The sequence below is a fragment of the Pseudochaenichthys georgianus genome, unplaced genomic scaffold (assembly GCF_902827115.2).
Source record: "Pseudochaenichthys georgianus unplaced genomic scaffold, fPseGeo1.2 scaffold_1117_arrow_ctg1, whole genome shotgun sequence".
NCBI lineage: Eukaryota > Metazoa > Chordata > Actinopteri > Perciformes > Channichthyidae > Pseudochaenichthys > Pseudochaenichthys georgianus.
In genome coordinates, this window is record NW_027262069.1 from 25,232 (window position 1) to 46,166 (window position 20,935).

Below are 20,935 nucleotides of genomic sequence, written 5' to 3' on the forward strand. Positions count from 1 at the left end.
AAACATTATAACATTAATCATAATTGTTTTATGGTATATATATATATATATATATATATATATATATATATATATATATAGACATAATAAAACACATAAATAAAACACATTTTATGTTTTAAGTTAAATATGTTTTGATAGTCATTCTTGGGTTTAATTAAACATAGATTTACTTTTTGTTCATTTTTTAAATATATATATTTTACGAAATAATAGTACAAAGCGTATTTATATACAAATAAACGTATTTAAAATAGATATACATATGTGTAAAGTATTGTGTCTTTGATTTCCCTTATAAAAGTATCACTTTTCCTGTCGAGGTGCAGGTGTTCAGGAGTGACTTCTCATTTTCTCTCGCCACGTGACAAAAACAAAGCTTGCATACTTTTCAAATTTCAAATGAGTTATCTGTAGGAGACCACGCCCCGTTCTAGAACGCTGCTCTTAGCGAATCAGCGCTGCGGACGTGAGGGCACGCTCACACTGATTGGTCCGTTTGAAAATAACTTGCACGCAGCCGCTCCATTTAACTGTTTTAAAAGCCCTGTGTTTCCTCCGCCTGTTATCATTCTCTACTGTGGAATTAGTGAAAGCAACACGTCTGATCGACTTCCTTCCTCTCTTTTAAGGTAAGCCAGATACAATATGTAATACTGTACACCTCGGGTGAAGTAAGAGAAAGTATATGCAATGTATTCAACTCGGGTTACTACCACAACATTAACATTTTAAAGTTAATATCCGATTTAAATGCGGAAACTTCAAGCTAACTGACTAGCTAAACTAGCCTGTTTATTTGCTAGCAAGTTCTTTAATTTTCAGCTAACTGCTTGATGATATATAAGGGGTTTCAATTGTTACATTGAAGTAGTAATGCACGCATGTAAACGAGATATTTAAAGTTAAAAACGATGTGATGTATTGCTGACTGTACGTCTGTTAAATCAAGGTTAATGTTAATTAATAGTCAGTAGGGCAGAGTACTACCTACTGTTTTTCTGTACTATTATTTTTGCTCTGGTAGACAATTAAACTGTATTCTGTCCCATTAACTTGATCCAGATAACACTAAGCATCATGGGATCCAGTGAGAGCAAGATGGTGGTTTGTGCACCAATAAAACCAGAACCAGCGATCAAAAACAGCCGAGTCACTGATCTGATGGACCCACGCTCTCCAACGGCCCTCGATCGTACCCCCATCCAGGTAGGTTACCAGACATACTGTGATCTACTGCAGGGAGAAACATTTAAACACAGGTTAACCATAGCTAATGTTTCTCCTAGGTTGCTGTGTCCAAAACCGAGTGTCCACTCGCGTTCACAGACCCCCGCTCACCGTCTATCGAGATCAGCCGCACACCCGCCAGAGAAGTCATGAGCGGTAAGAATATATTTACTAATATCCTCCCTTAGGTTCAAGGCTTTTATTGTCATTTGTACACAGTGTAGTTATGTTAATGAAAATAGGTCACAGGCTCCCCCAACAGTAACACAATAAAACAGATAATAAACATTTTGTTAGCTTTTAGTTGGCCCTTCATAGTGTATAGTTGACAGAAAGTCTACAGGTTTGTGTCTTTCACTATCAATATGTATATTTTCAAGTTTTATTTATACTTTATTTGTTTTCTGCTATATCATTTCCACATTGCTTTGTTTTAATGTTACTGTGATGAAAAATCCCCAAATCAGGATAAATTAAGTAAATCTTATCATAACCTCCAGCTTGGCTTTTCCCACGTGCAAATTGTCCTGTTATGTTTTTATATTTCAACAAGGACCATGCATACACATACACATACATTAATCTTTCAAATTAAAAAGAGAAAATATGAATTATGCCAGATTATAGCTAATGGCTAATTTCCATCTGCAGTCCTGTAATTTATCGTTCCTTAATTTCCCCCAACAGCCACAGTTGGGTCCTTCGCCCGCCGCCTGGGCTTGCTTTTGCACAACGAGTCCGAGGGCAAAGTCCCTGAAGCGCCTCCCAAATGCTTCAATGATGCCGTGGAGGAGGAGAGTTGTAATGTTGAAGAGGAGCTGGCGTCCACCGTGCCCCTCCTGTCACACCAGCCCTCACACACCCACGACTCTCTGGCTGAACACGCTAACCTCCTGGTGACCCCCCTCCAGAGTGAGGGTGACATGAGCCCCTTTGTGCTTCTGCAGAACCCCCAGGAGGACGTGGAGCTGGAAACCGAGACGGACCTTAGTCTGGAAGAGGCCGAGGAAGCCAGAGAGACTCCGCTTCACAAGAGGCTGAGCATGAGCCTGATCACCTACCATGAGGGGGAAACATCCGCCCAGATCTTCGCTGACGTGCACTGTGACGGGGCTTCATCTCCAAGGATGAGTGCGGACGTGGAGAGCCTCGAGGACAACGTTGATCATACCTACGACCTTCCTACAATCACTGTTGAACCAGAGACCCCCGTCGAGCCCTCATTCGCCGCTGATTCAGAGGCTTCTGCAGCAGAGGAGACAGACACCAGAGCTCAGGAGACGGAGGAGACAGAAACCAGAGCTCAGGAGACAGAGGAGACAGAAACCAAAGCTCAGGAGACAGAAGCCAAAGCTCAGGAGACAGAAGAGACAGAAGCCAAAGCTCAGGAGACAGAAACCAAAGCTCAGGAGACAGAAGAGACAGAAACCAAAGCTCAGGAGACAGACACCAGAGCTCAGGAGACAGAGGAGACAGACACCAAAGCCCCTGTGGCAGAATCGTCGTCTTCCCCTCCTGCACCAGAGCCCCCGAGCGTCACCAGATCAGGCATCCGCTGCCCCAGCTTCGACGCCAAGAGCCCCAGTCAGGTGGTCTTCAAGCCCCAGTGGTTGGGAAAAGGATTCGGGGCAACCGGGATAAGAGCTCGGAGAGTTCACAGCGGGAAGGGGGGCTCCTCTCCTCTCGCTGTGCGGGTCGCCGTGAAGAACGCTAACAGCGAGAACAAGAGGCTGTCCGGGAAACTGACGCAGAAAGGTGTGTGGAGACTCGTTCTGTTTATCACTTGTACTGTGAGGAATATTATATTTAGTTGCTTGACATTTCCATTTTGTTTGAAAGGTACTGAAGGCCGCTCCCCGCTGCAGAGGCTCAAGGGAGCAAACTCTCCAAGGGAACAACGATCTCAGGTATTTCATTTACTCACTTGATTGGAGAAAAGTACGTTTACTTACTGTACTTAAAGGTGGGGTAGGTAAGTTTGAGAAACCGGCTCGAGATACACTTGTTGTTATATTCCATGGAATGCTCTTAACGTCCCGACAGCAATGAATATCTGAAGTGCTTTGACAAAAAATCCATAAAAAACCGTCATCTGTGGAAGCCGTGGCGCTGTAAAAAGCACAACCAATCATCTGAGCCGGCCCGGCTAAAGTAACTGGATGGCCTACCTGCCTGTCAGCCTTCCATCTGTGCACAAACTTATCTCGTGCCCTCATTGGTCATGTGCGCGTTACTGTGTGTTGGGGGAGGGGCTCTGTGAGGAAGTGGCAGATTGTTTCCGGCTGTGTATTTTCAAGTTCTAGCGCACTCGAGCTGGTTTCTCCAAAATGACCTACCCCACCTTTAAGTAAAGTTTCCAGGCTCTTGAACTTCACTTGAGTATTTATTTTTGATGCTACGTTATACTACTCCACTATAATTAAAAAAGGCAATACAAGTTTGTTTATTTAGCACATTTCAACGCAAGGCAATTCAAAGTGCTTTATTAAAAATATTAAGATTCAGTGCAACAGAAACATTTCATTTAAATACATTTCAACATGTAATTGTGTATTATTATTATAGGTCAAGCTTGCCGGCAGTATATAAAGTATTGCCAATAAAATGCTGCCTTTTTACCAAGTGCAGCATTGAAATGAATAAAAACATAAATGCATCGATTATTATAATACAATTATCCGATTCTGAAATGGGCGGTTCTATATGGTGCTGCTATTTTTACCCGAGTATTTTAAATGTGTAGCTTGCCACTTTTTATTAACAGTAAAATATCTGCGTACTTCTTCCACCTTTGCAGTTCTTACTCTCCTTTTTTAAAAAACGTTATCTGAACTTATATTGACTTTTTAGGCTGATGGTGATTAATTTAGCTGTCGTTACTGCAGCACAGCGTGAATCAGAGATAACGTGTCCCCCGCTCCCTCAGGTGAAGCTGAAGGTGTCCACTCCTGATAAGCCCAGGCTGGGAGCGCTGGGCCGCGGAGCGCTGGCCGTGTCTCTGGATAAGGAGAACCGATGATTCACTGCGAGACGTGGACAGAATCCTCTTTTTAAAACGAGCTTTTTTTTATGTGCACAGCTTTCTTAAACTTTCCCCTTGTGTGTTTTACTTTTTACTACGGCAGCTTTGTTTGCCGTTTGTCCTCTTGTAAATAAAAATACAATTATTTCTCTTCTTACCTAAGTTTTAAATCTTTGTATTTGTCGTCAACAATTTTACATACCTGTTTGTTTATCTAAACATTCAATAAACTTCCTCGCAAAAATTACCCAACTCTTGGTTTTGACCCCATTGTTTATGCCTCTTCGTCTCTATCAATAACATGTTTGTAATAATTTAAAGCTTCATTCATGAAAACTACAGGGGCATGTCAATTAAATATTACATCACTCACAGATTTGAATAAAAAAATAATATTTGAATTAGGTAAATGTAGAAATACTTCAGTGTGTACAAGTAAAATATCTGCATTTACATCTTATAAAGTACACAAGTATTGTCATCAAAATATAACCAAGTGTAAGTACTTTTGTAGCGTCATGTCTCTTCAGAATAATATATTGCAAATTATTTTTATGGAATAAAAGCTCAAAAGTGTTACTTTGAATTACATACTTCTGCTAGACATTTTAACCATACTTTGTTTCTTAGTTTATTTACATGTTGTAATCTGAATCTGAAGTATCTAGTAACCCATTTAGTTTGGAGTAAACAGCACAATATTGGCTTTCAAAGTGTAGTGGATTAGAAGTACAGTAAGCAGAAGCATGCAATAAAAAAGTACAAGTACCCCAACATCGTTCTTAAAGGTCACCTATCATGCGACTTTTAGGCAATAGCATGGGTCTCAGATATATAAAAAACATGTCTAGTTTTGCTCCAAATACCAAACAGATCACCCATTCGAGCCATGCCTCATATCCCTCTGTTTCACTTCCTGTTTCAAAAGTGCTGATTTTGGGTATAAAGCTTTTTAAAAATAAATAAAAGAGGAGGGGTCTGAGCTCATGCGGGACCCGGCAGCTACTGTCTAAACCAGGGGTCACCAACCTTTTTTAGGGTGAGGGCTACTTTCAAAAAATAAAACAAGTCGAGGGCTACTTTTACTCCTCTTTTTTTTGTTTTTTGCAGTGTATATATTTAGCACATTTTAACATTATTATATGCTGACCTTTAACCTTTGTGTGCTGTTTGGGTCTGTGGGACCCGTTTGCAGTGTTTACTAAAAGAAAATGTTTGCAATTTAATTAATTTAACCTGCTTTATTTGGGGGTGGATCTCACCTCCTCTAGGGGGGTCCTCACCGCCTCATGAGCATGCATGGAAGATTTTTTTTTTAAATGTTGAAGTGAAATGCATCAATCTGGTGCACTTTGAGCACAACATGAATTCATGGATACAGCTCTCAACACTCAGATGAAAGGGAGCTGTATTTTCAATAATCCAAACATCTTTAGAATATGATCACAACCAATAACAAATCATTTAAACTTGTTTATTCTTATCTTATGTTACCTATTAGCATTCTTTCTTTTTCTTTATGCATATTTTACTAACCACTCCCCTTTTAAACTGTTTTTTTTACTGTCCTATAGTACACATTGGAATTATTTCTTACTTTATCTATATTAAATAGATAAAGGTGTGCTCTCCCTAGCTCTCTTTCTCTCCATCTCTCTGTCTCTCTCTGTCTCTCTCTCTCTCCCTAGCTCGCTCACTCTCTCTCTCTGTCTCGCTCGCTCACAAAGGCTGTGTGCTCCTCCGTGGCGATGACGGATTGCGTTAAAAAATAATAATAAACATATTTGTAAAGTTGGGACACAAAGGTGATTTCGAAAAGTGCGGGGGACATGTCCCCAGTGGAAATTACGCCATGCGTGTGTGTGCGTCAAGTGCAATAAATATATAAGTTACAACACACAGAGTAAAACTCTGCCCCTCATGTGTTGTATAGGCTCGCATGATAGGCTGTGTTCAATGGGGCTGATGTGTAGTGTAGATTCTGCCAGAAGGAAAATCAGCGGGGAGGTGACAAATTGGTTTTCTTCCCGACTGCAACGCCGGTCCCGCAAATCAAGCAAGAACGTGATTGGTCGATATTCATTGTGGGGGTGGGGGAGGGGTGTTATAGAGTTGTAGTAAGTAGATAGAGTTCGCTATGATTTAGGTTTCGTTTATGCATAGGGTAGATTCTTTTAATTACATTTCCTTTTTTGTTTTGTGTATTTTATACATTTTGGATTTGCTTGGCGAGCTATTTTTAGAACATGCCCGGCGGGCGACTCACGTTGCCCCTGCGGGCGACTAAGTGCCCGCGGGCACCGTGTTGGCTACCCCTGGTCTAAACTAAATACTGCCGTGATGAAACGCCATATCATGGATTATCAAGGATCTGAAACAGTCTGGAGCTCAAAGGCTTTCTCTCTTGCCGGTTACACCACAAGGTGAGTTCCTTTTTACTTCCTGCTTCTTCACACACATGCTCTCCAGTACAGGTTAGCTCTGAGTGTTAGCGATGCTAATGTAAACACCGACCAAACAGTCGGGCATTGTTTCTGATAGAAACGTTTCTGATTGGGCCGTGGGTCCACATTTCAGATGTTACGTCATATCGGACGCAAATCTGGATCAGCTCCGTTGTTCCCCCGTTTTTAGAGATTTGGGTACGGAGGAAAAGAGAGAGGGTTTTATTTTCTGACGCTGCGTGAGTTCCCCGACACACCGGGGACACATGTTTATAAAAGACATCACAAAGTGCATTTTGCATGATAGGTCCCCTTTAAATTAAATACTTGAGTAAATGTACTTTCTAACAATCCAGACACGGTCCAATTATAATTTCCGACACAAAGATTCTAATTGATCTGTGTCTCTGGGTAATGTGAACTAGTAACTAACAGAAGACAGCGATAAGAAAATAAACAGAAGACGTGAGTAATGCAGAATCCCATGTTTATTAGACAGTCATTAAGAAAGGTAGTATTGCTTTACTTTATCGTGTATCCAGCGTTGGAAAAGAGGCGGTCCGAACTCGAGTCGGACCGTGGATATTTTTTCTGTTTGTACATCGTTGAAGTGTACCACGCAGAGGGAAAAGTAAGCGTTCACATACAGATTTATTTCTCACACAATAGCCTTCATCATCCACTCATACGCAAAGTCCTCCTGGCCTGAGACAAACGGGGTCATCTTTTTTTTCCTTCCAAGTGCTTAGTGAACCGTGAAAACATGTCATTATCCCAAAGCACTCTTCAGGTCTAGCTACAAGGGGAGGGGGCTTAGGTCTAAGTGATAGAGACCTCAAATCCTGGTAAATATTGTCACTCAATCACATACAAAACAACTCAAACACTACTGCCAACTAGAGCTTTAATTAAAGTAAGAAAAAGGAAGTAAATGTAAGCATCTAGGGGGAAAACTAGGAACAAAAACATCTGACAAAACAATTCTCATATAATTCATGACACAACTTATGCTTTGATATAAAACACAGCAGATACGCTGAGCTAGTGAATCCTAACAGGCTGAAACTGGACTCCTCTATCTCATCCAGTGTGCTACCATTTCCATTTGGCAACTGTTCTCATCGGGTGAAACGCTGCGATAAATGTGCATATGTTTATTTAAACCGCGATATAATAAGCTATTAATTAAAGAGGAATGATGTTTTACTGAGACCCCTAAACCCTCCCCCCCAGGTGAGAGGAGAACATCTTCACATTACTCCCCCTCTCCAACGTTAGATAGGACTTGGCACAATTGAAATACCCTCTTCTCCCTCAAACTCCAATTTCCTTTTCTTTCTTTTTAAATCTTCTTCCCTCTCTCCCGGGCCTGCTCTTCCTCTCTCTGCTCGATGAAGAGGAGCCTCAGTTCCAGATCTTCAGGAAGCTGTCCCAGGACCCTGTGCAACACGCCATCCCGTCTGTGGAGACCCCGATGCAGCTCACCCTGTTGTCGTGACCCGCGAGCACTCCTACGGGGGGGGGGGGGGGGGGGGGGAAACAGTACATCTGAGTATTGCAGAATTATGTTTCTGAGTGAACAGAATAACATAGCACCTTTGTATTCATCTATTGGATTATCAATACAGTATGTCAATAGTTTTGGATTAACTCAACATTAAAGATTGAAAATATTGGACTTTATACAAAAAAAATGGATGAAGCCACAATGTTATCTCTTTAAACATTTCAAAACAGGTAAACTAATAAAATGCACCCAGTATTTCACGAGGTAAACGCCTTAATTATCATGAAAAAGTGTAATATTTCTAAGACATAATCAAACATATTATCAAGCCCCCCCCCTTCAAAATGTAAATATAATCTACCTGCACATTTGCCAAAAGTATTCTGGGTTCATTATAGCTACTTATTATTTGTAATCTGATCACATATTCCTGATTGCATGTAACCTGAACACTGTATTATCAGAGATGGCAAAAGTACACACATCCTTTACTCAAGTAGAAGTACAGATACTCGTGTTTAAAAGTAGAAGTACTGACTAAACTTCTTTACTCAAGTGAAAGTAAAGAGGCTTTGAAGTGTACTTCAGTAAAAAGTACCCATAGCTAGCAGCTGCTTTAAAGAGTACCTGACCTCCATTTATATTAATAGAACAATAATGTCATTGTTAGCTAATGAATGTTTCCATGCTGAACAACGGCAACATGACAACGTTTCCATTGGTCCCTCTTCTTTAGAGAAGACCAGGAAGTGATGGATACACGGATCGTGTTCAAATCAATAGGCACGCAGTGACTCTAAAGAATAATGATCACGCACCAAACACACATTCAGACTAAAGGAACCAGCTGTTTGGAAAATGAGAGAAGTAGAAAGTACAGGTATTTGGGTTCAACATGTAAGAAGTAGAAAATACAGGTATTTGAGTTCAACATGTAAGAAGTAGAAAGTACAGGTATTTGGGTTCAACATGAGAGAAGTAGAAAGTACAGGTATTTGAGTTCAACATGTAAGAAGTAGAAAGTACAGGTATTTGAGTTCAACATGTGAGAAGTAGAAAGTACAGGTATTTGAGTTCAACATGTGAGAAGTAGAAAGTACAGGTATTTGAGTTCAACATGTGAGAAGTAGAAAGTACAGGTATTTGGGTTCAACATGTAAGAAGTAGAAAGTACAGGTATTTGGGTTCAACATGTAAGAAGTAGAAAGTACAGGTATTTGGGTTCAACATGTAAGAAGTAGAAAGTACAGGTATTTGTGTTCAACATGTAAGAAGTAGAAAGTACAGGTATTTGAGTTCAACATGTAAGAAGTAGAAAGTACAGGTATTTGAGTTCATCATGTAAGAAGTAGAAAGTACAGGTATTTGGGTTCAACATGTAAGAAGTAGAAAGTACAGGTATTTGTGTTCAACATGTAAGAAGTAGAAAGTACAGGTATTTGTGTTCAACATGTAAGAAGTAGAAAGTACAGGTATTTGTGTTCAACATGTAAGAAGTAGAAAGTACAGGTATTTGAGTTCAACATGTAAGAAGTAGAAAGTACAGGTATTTGAGTTCAACATGTAAGAAGTAGAAAGTACAGGTATTTGAGTTCATCATGTAAGAAGTAGAAAGTACAGGTATTTGGGTTCAACATGTAAGAAGTAGAAAGTACAGGTATTTGAGTTCAACATGTGAGAAGTAAAAGTAAAAAGTGGTCAGAAAAATAAGTACGTAGTACGATGTACTTAAGTACAGTAACAAATTATTTGTACTCCACTACTGTACTTCCCACCTCTAATCCTCTGATTGGTATACACCCTCCCCCCTGAGCCACAGCCCCCACGTTACCCTCCCTGTTTTCCTCCCGTACTCACCCACTCTCTCGGCCTTCAGCATGTCCCAGATGTTGACGTTGAAGTCGTCGTGCCCGGCCAGCAGCAGGCGTCCTGACTTGGAGGGGGCGAGGGAGGTGACCCCGCACATGATGCTGGAGTCCTGGTAGGTGAGCAGCTCCTGGTCGGCCCGCAGGTCGTACAGCTTGCAGGTGGCGTCGTCCGAGCCCGTGATCACCGCGTTACCATTGGGGAAGAACTGGGGGGGAGAAGAATCAGATCAGAATACGTGTGGCGGCTCAAATTCCAGTTAAGTTTGAGTCGCCGAGAGGCTAAGCTTGGCTGTATGCTGCGACGCGTTTTCAATGAGAAAGTCCTTACTGAAGGAAGATAGGTTGACGATATTTAATAAACAAAATCAAAACAGAGTAGGGGACAAAGACGGGAAACAATGTCAGCACAAGGTCACCCTCTGTCATCCGCACTCGACATGAAACAGGTGACCTATACACAAACCACGACCAAGTGACGATTGCCGGAAGTGCTCAACAAATACAAATAAAAGTGACCTAAACAAATAATAATAATACAAATAATGAACTCAGGCTAAGTAGCATGTGTCACCTACAATACCTGTATTCGTCCCACAGAGGGGAAATGTACAAGAAGGGAAAGATAATACACATATCTGCTCTAACCATTAATATGTTAGTGTTTTCTTTTCTGCATTACCATAAGCCTTAATATTATTTTATAATTGTTTTTATTGGATTTATTCATTCATCATTTTTTTATTTACACGTTTTCTTTTGTTCACGGAAACATGCTTTTGGATTTAAAGCATTCAATAAGGCCTGTTTCTTTGTCTTGTTTTATTTAAAGGATTAGAGCTACTTTGATCAAAGCAGATGCACAAGCTAAGTCAATAAATTAAAAGTATATTTAAAAAGTGTTTCTGTTGTCCTGCTGACGAACACACCAACAGACCAAACAGAGAATGTTATCTCTTACACCATTTCGCCTTTGTTATAAATTACACGGAGATATTTTAAAGGGGGACATCGTGGACGACAAGATGCAAAGTCACAGGTTGGATTTGAACCCCGCTCCAATGCAGTAACGACTCAACCAAGAGCATATCCTGAGCCTCTTTTGAGCAACAAAAAAGTGAGGTTTCATCTGATTGTCTCTCCTCACGGTTGATTGCACTTATCGTAAGTCCCTTTGTTTAACAGCCTGAGCTAAATGAAATGCACGAGTGATGTAACGTGTAAATCCTCCTCACCCCGATAGCGTTGATGTCGCTCTCATGGCCTCCGAATGTCTGTCTGCACTCGGCCTCTCTGATGTCCCACAGTTTGGCCGTGAAGTCGCACGCTCCTGAGATGAAGTACTTGAAGTCTGGAGACACGCCCAGAGACATGGCGTCGCCCTGATGTCCCGCGAACACCATCTTCTGGGTCCCTGTCTCGATGTCCCACAGTACGCTGCAAGGAGACGCTCAAAGGTTACTCTTATGTTTTGATGAGAGAGAGAAAGCTTCCGGTGGCTACAGCAGCTCCTAATCACCACTGAGTAGTTTCCTTATATTGACTTTATTTAACGTAGGCCTACTCTGGTCATATTTATTGTATATACCTTTCTTTTTAACTTATATAATGTTGTAAGCATGCTTCTTCTTGGCTCTTTCCTGCTGTATCCATGTACATGATGTCCCCTCTGTGGGACTGATACCAGTATTCTGATCCTGAGATAAGTTGCAGCATGTTTTTAGTTTGGTTACTAAAACTATAAGGGTGAAACCATATAGAACATATAGAACTAGATTATAAAAAAACAGCTTATTTGTCAGTTGTTGTAAAACTATTCCACCATATTTTATATTTGTATTTCTTATGTCTTAACAGCTTTGTATGTTGTACTCTTTGGAGGTGCTCCAGACTTGCATTTAGATCAGATTATATATACTTTTAAGTATCCAAAATGGTCACACAGCAGTTAAAAATATAGAAAGAATTACATAAAACATTAATAGTAAATATATACAAATCAACAGTAGAATATATATAAATATATATATATATAGAGAGAGAGTTTGTGTAATTTGTGCCTTCATTTTCCCTTTCAATGTGTCTGTTTATTGTATCGTACCTATTTTAAATCAATGTTTAGACTGATTGAATGTGTTTAGATTATTACTAGTCAAAGGTAAATTAGTTTTAGGGTATTTGTTTTTTCTTTTAGCTTGTAATGTGTCTATATAACACTAAACTCTCTCCAATTCTAGATGTGTTAATGTGTTAATATACATATACACATATTTAATAAGCTTTGGGTAGTTTATCAGGGTGTCATGTTTAGATATCTCCATTAAGTCTTATGTGTACTTTAACTGTTTGTGACCCAAAGAAATGCACAAATAAATCACAAAAATGATATTGCTTCGTTTTTAGTACGTAGAATTCAGCATTTAAAACACAAGTGTAGGGAGGTGGAAAGAATAGAGACTGAGCTGAGGAAAAACAATTACACTAATGGATAGTGAGATTTGATAGACCCTGGATTAATCACACAATATTATTATACGTGCAATATTTGTATTAAATCAATATGGGAGCATAACGTCAACCCTTTCAGAATCCTCCTCACCAGGTGCAGTCTCCAGAGCTGGTGATGATCTCCGTGTCGCTCAGGAAGCGACAGCAGGACAGGTAACCTGGGGGAACAACATATATGTTCATTTTGTATTTATTGACCTGGTTTGTTGATACATGTAGGCGACTTTGCTGAAAACACAAAACTCACGTAGTTACGCCATATTGTATTCCTTAAATCCTAAAACGTTTGGATTTTTTTTTAACGTGAATGGAACACAGTAAGGAGAAAAAAATAAGAAAAACAAAAACATATAACCTACATAAGTACAATTATATATAAAATAAATCCATCCTCACTCACTAGAGCAGGGCTGTCGAACTCAAATACACAGTGAGCCAAAATAAAAAACGTGGGTACTAGTCGAAGGCCGGACTGGTTCAATGTTTAATGCAAAACTTATTGAAATGAACTTATTGCACATATTAAACCTGGAACTAACAAAGCTTAAACTATTGCCTATAAAAACAACATTAAATAATCAGTTGCATTCATTTCTTATGGCTCTATCTGCAGAGTCATTTCTTATGAGTACATATTTCCAACAACAGCTTCAAAAAAACTATTTCCCTCAAAGAACAAACCAAACATGCCCTGTTGTCGTGAGAAAGAAAGTGCAGAAGGAAGCATCCATTAAACTCAAGTTGCTGCTCTGTGATGCTAGTTCAGATACTTGGCATCTCATCTCGGGAGCAAGGTCATCAATGTTTGGGCTCAGGCTCTGAGCGGAGGAGACCCTCAGGATGGAGTGAAGGTGTGCGTGCAATATACCGGCGGGCCAGATCTAATAGCAATTAGAAATGATCCTGCGGGCCGAAATCAAATCCACCAAGGGCCTGATTCGGCCCCCGGGCCTTGGGTTTGACACATGTGACCTAGTGTATCCATGGAACTGCCCCTACCTCAAGGAACTCCTCACCCCTCATACTTCCTTGCGGACCACCCGCTCCAGCAACTCCAACCTCCTCAAACCCCCCAGGACCAAGCTCATTCTGCTCGGCTGCTCCCAGTCTGTGGAACGCTCTCCCCGACCACACGAGAGCGCCACAGGCCCCGGATGCTTTTAAAAAAGGCCTCAAAACCCAATAGAGCCTTTTCCTCAACCTTTTATTTATTTGTTATTGTTTGTTTTTACTGCCTTTTATTCATTCTACCGTGTTGTGTACTGTTTTTATTTTTGTTCCATGCTCACTACTTGTAGCACTTCGGGATAGGAACTCAAATATGAAGTGCGTTATAAATGAAACCCATCATCATTATTATTATTATAAAAACAGCCCAGATGCTAATTACAAATCAAATACATCACTATAATTAGAGATATAGTGAATACAAAAGTACTGAGCGAATGAAAAACCAGTACGGATAAAATAAAATAAGTAAATAACAAAAAAATATGAAGCGTTCATAAATGAATACAAATTATTATAAAAGAACATAACAATTAAAATACATATTTATAATAAAAGCGATGAAAGATAAGATGAATTCAAAACGGTGAGTGAAAGACAGTATGGGTCAAATTAAATGAATTATAAAATAAAACAAGGTAAAAAACTAAACAAAACATATAGCCTAAGCCTACTAGATAAACACAAATAATTGTAACATATAAAAGCAGATTACTAATTTAATACATATAGATATTTATAATGAGTAAAAATAAAATATGGACTTCTAGATAAAGTGGATAAGACTCAGTGAAGAGCGTCAGTGTCTTCTCATGTTTGTTCTCCCCACCTGTGTGCGCCGCCAGCTCCCTCATGACCTTGACGTTCCCGTCTTTGCCCTTCAGGTTGTAGATGGAGCACATGTTGTCCAGACCGCCGCACGCCACCAGGTTCCCCGAGGGCGCGTACGCACATGTCATCACCCACGACGACTTCAGAGGGATGGCGTTCACCTGCACGAGTTGTGTGAGTTAGTAAACAGATGTATCGACCCCTCACTAGCCCCCATTCATAAATACTTGTTGTATTTAGAACTCAAAATAACACCGAGTTTTTGGGGGTGGGCAGAAATTAACATTTAAAATTAGTAACCGGGTGAAACTTAATCAGCACTTTTCAATATCTGCGTACTTTCTGCTGTCAGTTGAACTGATCTGGGGACAAACAGGAACTCTTCACACACGGAAAGTTCCTGAAGGATGTGAACATACAGTATTGTACTCACACGACCTCAAAAAGCAAGTAGTGTCCTGTCTTTATGTATTTCAGTTCACTCGATTGCTCTGTATTTTTGATATTGTGAATGATTTAGATATACTATTGATATGTGTCTGCTGTTGATGTGTAAATATTTACTGTTTACAATACTCCTACTTTACCCATTTTGATAAAGTATTTAGTATTCTATGTTTATATATGTTGTCCTTGTAGTATATACACATAACACTTTTAAAGCAATATGTCAACACGATATTCATAAAGTGGCTCCACTGACAAATTACAACTCTGAAACGCTCGTACACACATTAAAGCGTCATTCTGCATACTGAATTATTTTACAAGAGAAACTTTAAGTACATTTAGCTGATAATACTTCTGTACTTGTACCTGAAGGATTTGCACATATTGTACTCACACAACCTCAAAAAGCAAGTAGTGTCCTGTCTTTATGTGTTTTCTGTTTACTGATTGCTCTGCATTTTTGATATTGTGAATGATTTAGATATTCTACTGATATGTGTCTGCTGTTGATGTGTACATATTATCTGTTTATGTTACTACTACTTTACCCACTTTTATAAAGTATTAAGTATTCCTTTGTTTATATATATATATATTAAAACTCACAAAAACTCACCTCTTCAATCTGGCTTTTAATGTGTGATTGTTTTTGTATTATTTGACTTTAACTTTAACTATATATTTATTTGTTGTTCCTTCCTTTTCTTTTCCCTTCACTATATCTGTAAAGCGTCTTTGAGCACTTAGTATTTGACTTAGTATTGTGTTATCGTACAGATTCCTTACTGTTTTCTGTATACGTGATTCTGTATTCTGTACGTTGATATACATATTTTCTATTTGATGTGCTTATAAACTTATTACTGCTTATTACTTTCAGGTTATGTTATGTAAGGTGTTATAGGAAAGCAAACTGTTCCACATGCCTCACGTGGTATGTGATTGTTTCACAGCTCTCCTTCTCCCTGTCCTACCTTGTTGGTCGTGATGGTGTCCCACACGATGAGTTTTCCATCTTGTGAGGCGCTGACACACAGCCTGGTGTTACAATCAAAACAAAGATGGAGAAAAAAGAAATTTAGACATTTACACTATGCATATACGTAAAATACACAATTTAAAAGTACTTTACAAGATCTAATTCACCAACAATAATAAAATGTATTAGTAGAAACCTATCATATTCTGGCTGTAAAAATAAAACAGGTGCTTTTTCAATAAGAGTATGATGGATACAGGACATTTAGATTGTGCTGTTTTGTTGCTTCTTCACTCGTAATCAGAGGTGGGAAGAAGTGGAGTACAAATACTTCGTTACTGTACTTATACATTGTTCTGGTTTCAGTACTTTACTCCACTACTTATTTTTCTGACGACTTTTTACTTCTACTTCTTACATTTCTAACACAAATACCTGTACTTTCTACTTCTTACATGTTGAACCCAAATACCTGTACTTTCTACTTCTTACATTTTGAACCCAAATACCTGTACTTTCTACTTCTTACATGTTGAACCCAAATACCTGTACTTTCTACTTCTTACATTTTGAACACAAATACCTGTACTTTCTACTTCTTACATGTTGAACACAAATACCTGTACTTTCTACTTCTTACATGTTGAACCCAAATACCTGTACTTTCTACTTCTTACATGTTGAACACAAATACCTGTACTTTCTACTTCTTACATGTTGAACTCAAATACCTGTACTTTCTACTTCTTACATGTTGAACCCAAATACCTGTACTTTCTACTTCTTACATGTTGAACTCAAATACCTGTACTTTCTACTTCTTACATGTTGAACCCAAATACCTGTACTTTCTACTTCTTACATGTTGAACCCAAATACCTGTACTTTCTACTTCTTACATGTTGAACACATATACCTGTACTTTCTACTTCTTACATGTTGAACCCAAATACCTGTACTTTCTACTTCTTACATGTTGAACTCAAATACCTGTACTTTCTACTTCTTACATGTTGAACACAAATACCTGTACTTTCTACTTCTTACATGTTGAACTCAAATACCTGTACTTTCTACTTCTTACATGTTGAACACAAATACCTGTACTTTCTACTTCTTACATATTGAACCCAAATACCTGTACTTTCTACTTCTTACATGTTAAACTCAAATACCTGTACTTTCTACTTCTTACATGTTGAACCCAAATACCTGTACTTTCTACTTCTTACATGTTGAACCCAAATACCTGTACTTTCTACTTCTTACATGTTGAACTCAAATACCTGTACTTTCTACTTCTTACATGTTGAACTCAAATACCTGTACTTTCTACTTCTTACATGTTGAACCCAAATACCTGTACTTTCTACTTCTTACATGTTGAACTCAAATACCTGTACTTTCTACTTCTTACATGTTGAACACAAATACCTGTACTTTCTACTTCTTACATATTGAACACAAATACCTGTACTTTCTACTTCTTACATGTTGAACTCAAATACCTGTACTTTCTACTTCTTACATGTTGAACCCAAATACCTGTACTTTCTACTTCTTACATGTTGAACTCAAATACCTGTACTTTCTACTTCTTACATGTTGAACCCAAATACCTGTACTTTCTACTTCTTACATGTTGACCTCAAATACCTGTACTTTCTACTTCTTACATGTTAAACTCAAATACCTGTACTTTCTACTTCTTACATGTTGAACCCAAATACCTGTACTTTCTACTTCTTACATGTTGAACACAAATACCTGTACTTTCTACTTCTTACATGTTGAACCCAAATACCTGTACTTTCTACTTCTTACATGTTGAACTCAAATACCTGTACTTTCTACTTCTTACATGTTGAACTCAAATACCTGTACTTTCTACTTCTTACATGTTGAACCCAAATACCTGTACTTTCTACTTCTTACATGTTGAACTCAAATACCTGTACTTTCTACTTCTTACATGTTGAACCCAAATACCTGTACTTTCTACTTCTTACATATTGAACTCAAATACCTGTACTTTCTACTTCTTACATGTTGAACCCAAATACCTGTACTTTCTACTTCTTACATGTTGACCTCAAATACCTGTACTTTCTACTTCTTACATGTTAAACTCAAATACCTGTACTTTCTACTTCTTACATGTTGAACTCAAATACCTGTACTTTCTACTTCTTACATGTTGAACTCAAATACCTGTACTTTCTACTTCTTACATGTTGAACCCAAATACCTGTACTTTCTACTTCTTACATGTTGAACTCAAATACCTGTACTTTCTACTTCTTACATGTTGAACACATATACCTGTACTTTCTACTTCTTACATGTTGAACCCAAATACCTGTACTTTCTACTTCTTACATGTTGAACTCAAATACCTGTACTTTCTACTTCTTACATTTTGAACCCAAATACCTGTACTTTTTACTTCTTACATGTTGAACCCAAATACCTGTACTTTTTACTTCTTACATGTTGAACCCAAATACCTGTACTTTCTACTTCTTACATGTTGAACTCAAATACCTGTACTTTCTACTTCTTACATGTTGAACTCAAATACCTGTACTTTCTACTTCTTACATGTTGAACCCAAATACCTGTACTTTCTACTTCTTACATGTTGAACTCAAATACCTGTACTTTCTACTTCTTACATGTTAAACTCAAATACCTGTACTTTCTACTTCTTACATGTTGAACCCAAATACCTGTACTTTCTACTTCTTACATGTTGAACACAAATACCTGTACTTTCTACTTCTTACATGTTGAACCCAAATACCTGTACTTTCTACTTCTTACATGTTGAACTCAAATACCTGTACTTTCTACTTCTTACATGTTGAACTCAAATACCTGTACTTTCTACTTCTTACATGTTGAACCCAAATACCTGTACTTTCTACTTCTTACATGTTGAACTCAAATACCTGTACTTTCTACTTCTTACATGTTGAACACAAATACCTGTACTTTCTACTTCTTACATATTGAACCCAAATACCTGTACTTTCTACTTCTTACATGTTAAACTCAAATACCTGTACTTTCTACTTCTTACATGTTGAACCCAAATACCTGTACTTTCTACTTCTTACATGTTGAACCCAAATACCTGTACTTTCTACTTCTTACATGTTGAACTCAAATACCTGTACTTTCTACTTCTTACATGTTGAACTCAAATACCTGTACTTTCTACTTCTTACATGTTGAACCCAAATACCTGTACTTTCTACTTCTTACATGTTGAACTCAAATACCTGTACTTTCTACTTCTTACATGTTGAACACAAATACCTGTACTTTCTACTTCTTACATATTGAACCCAAATACCTGTACTTTCTACTTCTTACATGTTGAACACAAATACCTGTACTTTCTACTTCTTACATGTTGAACTCAAATACCTGTACTTTCTACTTCTCACATGTTGAACTCAAATACCTGTACTTTCTACTTCTTACATGTTGAACTCAAATACCTGTACTTTCTACTTCTTACATGTTGAACACAAATACCTGTACTTTCTACTTCTCTCATGTTGAACACAAATACCTGTACTTTCTACTTCTTACATGTTGAACCCAAATACCTGTACTTTCTACTTCTTACATGTTGAACACAAATACCTGAACTTTCTACTTCTTACATGTTGAACACAAATACCTGTACTTTCTACTTCTTACATGTTGAACACAAATACCTGTACTTTCTACTTCTTACATGTTGAACCCAAATACCTGTACTTTCTACTTCTTACATGTTGAACACAAATACCTGTACTTTCTACTTCTTACATGTTGAACCCAAATACCTGTACTTTCTACTTCTTACATGTTAAACTCAAATACCTGTACTTTCTACTTCTTACATGTTGAACCCAAATACCTGTACTTTCTACTTCTTACATGTTGAACACAAATACCTGTACTTTCTACTTCTTACATGTTGAACCCACATACCTGTACTTTCTACTTCTTACATGTTGAACTCAAATACCTGTACTTTCTACTTCTTACATGTTGAACTCAAATACCTGTACTTTCTACTTCTTACATGTTGAACCCAAATACCTGTACTTTCTACTTCTTACATGTTGAACTCAAATACCTGTACTTTCTACTTCTTACATGTTGAACACAAATACCTGTACTTTCTACTTCTTACATATTGAACCCAAATACCTGTACTTTCTACTTCTTACATGTTAAACTCAAATACCTGTACTTTCTACTTCTTACATGTTGAACCCAAATACCTGTACTTTCTACTTCTTACATGTTGAACCCAAATACCTGTACTTTCTACTTCTTACATGTTGAACTCAAATACCTGTACTTTCTACTTCTTACATGTTGAACTCAAATACCTGTACTTTCTACTTCTTACATGTTGAACCCAAATACCTGTACTTTCTACTTCTTACATGTTGAACTCAAATACCTGTACTTTCTACTTCTTACATGTTGAACACAAATACCTGTACTTTCTACTTCTTACATATTGAACCCAAATACCTGTACTTTCTACTTCTTACATGTTGAACACAAATACCTGTACTTTCTACTTCTTACATGTTGAACTCAAATACCTGTACTTTCTACTTCTCACATGTTGAACTCAAATACCTGTACTTTCTACTTCTTACATGTTGAACTCAAATACCTGTACTTTCTACTTCTCTCATGTTGAACACAAATACCTGTACTTTCTACTTCTCTCATGTTGAACACAAATACCTGTACTTTCTACTTCTTACATGTTGAACCCAAATACCTGTACTTTCTACTTCTTACATGTTGAACACAAATACCTGAACTTTCTACTTCTTACATGTTGAACACAAATACCTGTACTTTCTACTTCTTACATGTTGAACACAAATACCTGTACTTTCTACTTCTTACATGTTGAACACAAATACCTGTACTTTATACTTCTTACATGTTGAACACAAATACCTGTACTTTCTACTTCTTACATGTTGAACACAAATACCTGTACTTTCTACTTCTTACATGTTGAACTCAAATACCTGTACTTTCTACTTCTTACATGTTGAACTC

General features: G+C 38.0%; 2 protein-coding genes across 2 annotated transcripts; one reads left to right on the plus strand and one right to left on the minus strand.

Moving 5' to 3' along the window:
- The first annotated feature begins 544 nt into the window (after nt 1-544).
- cdca3 (cell division cycle associated 3) lies at nt 545-4,504 on the plus strand. Its single transcript, XM_034076904.2, has 6 exons — nt 545-632; nt 1,066-1,209; nt 1,290-1,386; nt 1,918-2,985; nt 3,070-3,137; nt 4,157-4,504. Exons 2-6 carry the CDS (start codon nt 1,081-1,083, stop codon nt 4,247-4,249), a joined length of 1,455 nt encoding a protein of 484 aa, XP_033932795.1. The 5' UTR covers nt 545-632; nt 1,066-1,080; the 3' UTR covers nt 4,250-4,504.
- A 2,679-nt stretch (nt 4,505-7,183) lies between these two features.
- Nucleotides 7,184-15,901, minus strand: gnb3a (guanine nucleotide binding protein (G protein), beta polypeptide 3a). The gene is made up of 6 exons (XM_034076908.2): nt 15,840-15,901; nt 14,414-14,576; nt 12,668-12,734; nt 11,304-11,505; nt 10,061-10,277; nt 7,184-8,207 (listed from the first exon to the last, which is right to left on the minus strand). Exons 2-6 carry the CDS (start codon nt 14,541-14,543, stop codon nt 8,101-8,103), a joined length of 723 nt encoding a protein of 240 aa, XP_033932799.1. The 5' UTR covers nt 14,544-14,576; nt 15,840-15,901; the 3' UTR covers nt 7,184-8,100.
- Between the last annotated feature and the right edge of the window lie 5,034 nt (nt 15,902-20,935).

Coding starts and splice junctions, on each gene's coding strand:
- cdca3 (XM_034076904.2), top strand. CDS start 1,081: ATGGGATCCAGTGAGAGCAAGATGGTGGTTTGTGCACCAATAAAACCA. Junction 2,986..3,069: donor CGGGAAACTGACGCAGAAAG/GTGTGTGGAGAC, acceptor TTTGTTTGAAAG/GTACTGAAGGCCGCTCCCCG. Junction 3,138..4,156: donor CAAGGGAACAACGATCTCAG/GTATTTCATTTA, acceptor CCGCTCCCTCAG/GTGAAGCTGAAGGTGTCCAC.
- gnb3a (XM_034076908.2), bottom strand. CDS start 14,543: ATGACATGTGCGTACGCGCCCTCGGGGAACCTGGTGGCGTGCGGCGGT. Junction 12,735..14,413: donor GGAGCTGGCGGCGCACACAG/GTGGGGAGAACA, acceptor TTGTTCCCCCAG/GTTACCTGTCCTGCTGTCGC. Junction 8,208..10,060: donor GCTGAAGGCCGAGAGAGTGG/GTGAGTACGGGA, acceptor CCCCCCCCGTAG/GAGTGCTCGCGGGTCACGAC.